The sequence below is a fragment of the Nestor notabilis genome, unplaced genomic scaffold (assembly GCF_000696875.1).
Source record: "Nestor notabilis isolate BGI_N333 unplaced genomic scaffold, ASM69687v1 scaffold27514, whole genome shotgun sequence".
In the NCBI taxonomy this organism is placed as follows: Eukaryota; Metazoa; Chordata; class Aves; order Psittaciformes; family Psittacidae; genus Nestor; species Nestor notabilis.
The window spans coordinates 5,502-11,478 of NW_009926477.1; the positions used below are offsets into that span (position 1 = coordinate 5,502).

At 38.3% G+C, this 5,977-nt stretch overlaps 1 protein-coding gene across 1 annotated transcript; it reads right to left on the minus strand.

Moving 5' to 3' along the window:
* Window positions 1-2,265: 2,265 nt before the first annotated feature.
* On the minus strand, window positions 2,266-3,663 carry MESDC2 (mesoderm development candidate 2; the record flags this gene model as incomplete). The annotated part of the gene is made up of 2 exons (XM_010013554.1): window positions 2,266-2,555; window positions 3,431-3,663. Coding segments are annotated over 2 exons (498 nt in total), but the record flags the coding sequence as incomplete, so codon positions are not given.
* Between the last annotated feature and the right edge of the window lie 2,314 nt (window positions 3,664-5,977).

The following is a 5,977-nucleotide window of genomic DNA, read 5'->3' on the forward strand; positions in this document are numbered from 1 at the left end:
TAACAACTCAAAACCACCAAACAAAAAACCCAGTCAAGTGGCTGGCTGAATTTCAACAAAATTACCCCCCTCCTTTTAACTATGAAGGGAAAGGGCTCCAATCTGCTGTGAATGTGGGTTTATGAATGACTAGAACAAGCATTTATTCTCAAAAGCTGGGCTATAGCTAGATAGCGTAGTAATTTTTTTCTCCTCGTTGGCTGAGTTGCCTTTGTATGTTGGTTTAAATTGCTTCATTGTTTAGCTCAGGAAGAACTCACTTTCATCAAAAAAAGAAATCAGGTTTATGTTTCCTAGGATTAGGAAAACTACAGAAACTGTATTTCCGCATGTTTCTGCTCATAATCTAAACTGTCATCTCTATACCATAGATTAAAGTTGCAAAAAGAAAAACACTCATTAATATTTTGTATTTATTGTTTCATCTGACCTCTGTTCATCTCTGAAGATGAGAAGCAATATTCCTTAAAAAAAGGGAGGTGCAAACCCAGAACACTTGACAAAATGATAAATGAGTAATGCACAAGAAATGGACTGCACACCTTGATGCAATGTGATACCCAAACATCTACAGAGACTCTTCCCAACTCTGCTACACATTTGGATTAATAGCAGAATATAAAAGTAATACAGTTAATCCTGAAGAAACACATGATTTCATTTTCCACTCAAACAGGCACAGACCTGTTTAATCAAGTGTGGCCAGAAAGGTTTCTTTAATCCTAAATTCATACAAATATAATTAAAATTAAATAAACCCGCTCACCTGGAACCTTCATCAACATCATTTAGTTCTTATGTACAGAAACCAAAGATGAATTAGTGTCTCTCTCGAATACCTAACTAAATGCATTAATTATTTAAAAGGTTTTACTACTCAGTGAAACAGTAAGTTTAGTCACATCTTTTATTTTAGGACAAGCACTCAATAGATCAGTTTCCCACTTTTGATACCGAAGTATTCCACAAGATTAACCATTATGGTTCAATTAGGACTTTTTATCCAAAACATTTGGATTTTAGCACCTTAAATAAAGAGTCAGAGTAACATATTATTAGTATTGAATGAAGACAGTTAATACTGTGCTCATCCTCTGGAAAATGATGTGGACCATACATACAAGGTGCATTGAGTCCCTAATAGGCAGTAAGGCAGAAGGGAAACAATTTAAAGTAATGAATTTGACAGAATACAATCTGAATAATAATAAAAACATTCTCAATTATACGAAGTATGTCAAGGAGAAATTGTATGTGCTCCCATATATCAAACTTCAGAGCATTTAAATCAATGTGGGGTTTTTTTCCACAATCAACCACATCACTCAGGAATCCGTACCCAAACAAAAATTAATAATCTGGTTATTAAACGTCAGGAAGGGATATGTCTAACTCAAAGTTGAGCTCTGCACTGCAACTAGTGTTTTTTCAAAGATTTAAGCAAACCCTTAAACCAGTAAAACAAATCCATTTCAGAGGTAAAGCTATCTCTCCTAGGTCACTGTCTAGATAATAGGGCAGACATAACATCTGCTTCCAGAGGCACAGTTCTTTGGCAGCAGCAGCAGCAACCTGAATGCCATGAATCCAACTTCCTTTTTGCCCTGACACTGCCCACGCGGGTGCTGTAACTCCATTAACAGCCTAGCATCACTTCGAAGAATCTCCTTTCTGCACTGATTTGGAGTGAATTAGCTGAGTTCTCTGCCTAGCTTCTATCCTGCTTCTAAGAACTTCCATGGATTTCTTGGGACAAACAGAGCAGGTTTTGTTTATTTTAAAGAAACAGGCAGTCTAACCAGACATGTCCTAAAACGTGCAGATTTCAGGCATCTTTGGCCAGTGTATCACTATTCTTTGCAATTTTATGCAGTTTTGCAACTGACTCTAGCAAACTGACTTCCAAGAGCATCTTTTAGCACTGCATTCTGCTATCCGTTGGCAGTTACAAACCAATGACCAACTCACACAGCCAAGATAGATGTGGATACTAAAGATGAGTATCAGTGTATTCTGAGAATGTGTTTCTTCTTTTCCACTTAAGTTTGCAATGTTAGACACACAGATTTGTATGTTAATTTTAACACAAAAGCATACAAAATTACAAACTAAACTATTAAACATTACCTTTCCTGTAACTAAACAAATGGCCAACATTAATAAGTAAACTGGTGAACTTCAACACAAAAGTCTTTTAACCTCAGTAACCTCTGCTTCTTTCATTCCCTCTCAATAAACCCAGGAATTGAATGGAAATAGGAACACTATCCAAGTCTTGTTAACACATCCATCATAGATCCTCTCTCTGTTTGGTTGCTCGGTTGTCCTCTTTGATGCTGTTAGATTTCTTGTCTGCATCTTTCTTCTTCTTTGCTTTTTCAGGTTTTGTTTTGTTTTTCATTTTCTCATTTTCTTCTCCTCCTTTGCCAGGATAAACCTGACCTTCCAGAGTAACATCCGCACATCTCTCTTGATTTATCAGGAAGTCTTTGATCTCCCAGGCGTAACCACCATCACGCAGCATAAAGATGGCTCGATTTGAGCCAACAATAAACCTATAGGAAAGATACAATATTTTCTCAGTTAGCTCTGTGCTTTTCAAGCACTACAACATGTTGTAGTCAGAGCACCTCATGACTGAGGTATATATTTAAGAGCAAGAATCATAGAAAGGTTAGGGCTGGAAAGACCTTAAGATCATCTAGTTCCAAGCCCCCTTGCCATGGGAAGGGATGCCTCACACTTGACCATGTTGCCCAAGGCTCTGTCCAGCCTGGCCTTGAACACTGCCAGGGATGGAGCATTTAGAAGCTGATCTTCTTTTTGCCTGGGGATGGGGACAAGAGAACAGTTTTCTAGCATATGTAAGAGTAAAATGTATTAAGTTTGCAAATAACCAAGGAGGAGTAAGAATACAAAGAAAACTTAAGAATTAATTTGGCACTATGTAAAATCCACTAACGGGCATTATATTTGCTTTATACACTTACTACAGCCCTTCTCAGCCTCAATACAAGAGACACAATATTCCTCTGTTTCAAAGTGATTCTCTCTCTTTCCGAGAGAAACACCACATTTTTTAGCCAGGGAAACAAAAAGCCTTTTGTGGTGACAAGTCTTCCAAGTGTGATGTTTTCCATCAAGCACATAAAGGCAAACTGCTGCAGCTAAAATTGATAAATAGCTGAAACGTAATGAGATAAAAACAAATGAAGCTACACATACATCATTTGTAAGTGTTAAAAAGATTTGTGCACCATGCCAGAATTTTTATAGCATGACTTACGTTGGCACAGAAACTGATACAGAAATAGTGACAGATGATGGAGGTGGGGAAGGGCACAGCATGAACAGCTGAAAAGATGCTCAGGAGGAAAGAAACAAGGGTTCTGTAAAAGGACAAACTTCAGCCCTGCGCACAACAGCTTACCTTTGCACGTCATAGTTTGCATTGAAGAGACTGCCCTGCCACAAGCTAGTGATTTCTTCTGTCTCCTTCTCTGTGGGATTTCCCGACACTGTGACAAACATCATCAAAGTCTTCCCCTTCTTTGTCAACTTCAGGATACTTTCAGGCTTGCCTGGATCAATTTTTGAGAAATCTATTGGTGCTGGAGGCCTCTTGTGTTCAGGAAGATCTCCCTCTTCAATGTCATCGTCTTTCTGTTTTGAAAAGGAAAAGGAGGCTTTAAACTAAACTGTTCCACAAAGCTGTTCTGTTTTGAAATTTCCCGTTGTTTAGAGAACACTGCTTTGACAAAGTGTTTTTTAGTTTAATGGTGGAGATTCTCAAAACAAAACAAATAGTGAGTTTTGTTTCAGGCTATTCACCAAAAGTGTTCTTCCCATTTATAACCCTCCCCTCAAAACAAAGCACATTTTCATACTGACAGGTAGACTCTCCTTTTACCATATACCGAGAAATATTTCAGCCTCCAGGCTAATTCAGTACAATGCCACCAAGGTACTTCATTAAACAGCACTTTTTCTTCACAGAAATTTATTAAGTCTACATGATGAACACAGAAAGCTGCACTAAAAAGCCTCATACACACATAAAGAAGTGTTCACCTGCGCACTGCTTTCAGAGGTCAAAACTCACCTCTAGGACTCATGCAAACACTTGAGAATTCAATTTGCCCAACTCTGTCTTTTTAAACAAGTAAAACCTGCAAAAATTCAGAATTTCAAGGCTCATGCCACAGGAAAACTTGTATTAAAGGCCTCATGACTTTTCAAATGCGCAGCTGCAGCTCAGTGTCTGACAACATAATCACCAGGAGTAAATTACTCCTAGAATAAAGAAAAACCACTCTTGATGCCTCTGCTGAGGTTGACAGGCATTTAAATATTTGGAAAGGCAGAATTCAAACTGCTGCCCCTTAAAACAGCTCATGAGAGAGAGGAGTGAACAGAGTGACAGCTTACATTGAGCCAGAGCTTGATTTCTTCAACAGTATTTGTATCATATTAAAAAGTTAATAAAAAAAACCCAACAGAAAACCCTGGAAGTCCTGTGCTGGCATCTACCCAAGCACTAGTAAACCAGGAGGAATTAAGGCAGATATTTTAGGTGTTGTTTTGACTTCAAGCATTTTGTGAAAATATGCAGCACTCCATCAGGAACATGAACTGTAGCAGCACCTAAAGATAACTCCCTTCAGAAGCCAAGCTTTATTTTTTAGATCTCAGTATACACTACTTTCTCATCTCTGCACATGTCTATATACAAACTCAACAACATCCTTTTACAACGTCCCACTACAGGGAGCATCCCATACCCTTTAAAGGTAAGGTTCCATGCTAGTGACCTCTCTTGTTTTCTCATCTCAATTACGTAGTTTGCTGTCTTTCTGACACAGGAGTTTAAAAATTAGTTACCACAGAATAAAAGTTGTAGAAGCCTTAGATTTTATCCTTCCTTTCCTTACTAGTTACACTTCTGTTTCAACTTTGCGAGGCTGAAGCATGCTTTCAAACAGTTCACATCGCTTTGAAAATTCCCTAGTAAGTGAATTGAGAGCAAAGGATTGCCCCAGGGAAGTCCCACTGCCCTCACTAAGCTGGAACAATACTAATCTTAGAGGCAGCTGGAAAATGCTCATATTGGTAAAGCACAGTGAAAATACAAAATCTTACATGACTGAATGAAAAATATTCTTCAGAAGTAAAAGCAAAACAGTCCTAATTTTAGAACAGTTTGGCTACTGCAAAACCAGCTTATTTCGCAGTTTTGAAAGGGAAAGGCAGAATTGTTTCCATATAGTCCTTACGCAATACAGAAACTGATTTTGGATTTAGTGACAGCACAACCTAATATATATTACCTATTTTTCCCTTAACTATTCAACTAAAGCTGTAGTGTTGCAGTTTGAATAGATGTATCATAAAAAGCAGTCAAAAGCTCCCCTACACCACACTCCTTCTACTGATCCTGTACAAACTATCATGCAGTTTTGTATTTATAACTCTATCTATGAAGCAAAAGACTGGAAGAAAAGTATAAGCCTTTGCTTTGAAATGTCTAGCAGATTCATTCCTTTAAGCTGTAACATGAGGCTTCAGAGGGAAAGCATTACACAATACAGTAATAACTATGTATTTTCCTATGTATTTCTTCCCTTTCTCCTCCCCTCAGCTCCCATTCTCATGCATTTCTCATCAATGCCCTGAATTTCTATTTTTAAAAATATTAGCAACATATGTCACCTAATTGCTTGGCCTCTTCAATAATCTCAGCCCAGAGTCAAGCCTGAGAAACCCTGAGCTTGTAACAATAATGAACTACTGAAATGTCATATGCTTTAAATAACAGAAAGACCGCATTCTCAGTTCTGCTTCCAGCTCCTCTGGACCCAAGGCTGCTGGAGAGTCCCCTTCCATGAGGGAAACCCCTAGGCAGTTTATTTCAAGCTCTAGTTGTGCAACTAAGCTGCTGAAGCAACCTCAGTTCCCCATCCTCATTTTCTGCTACACC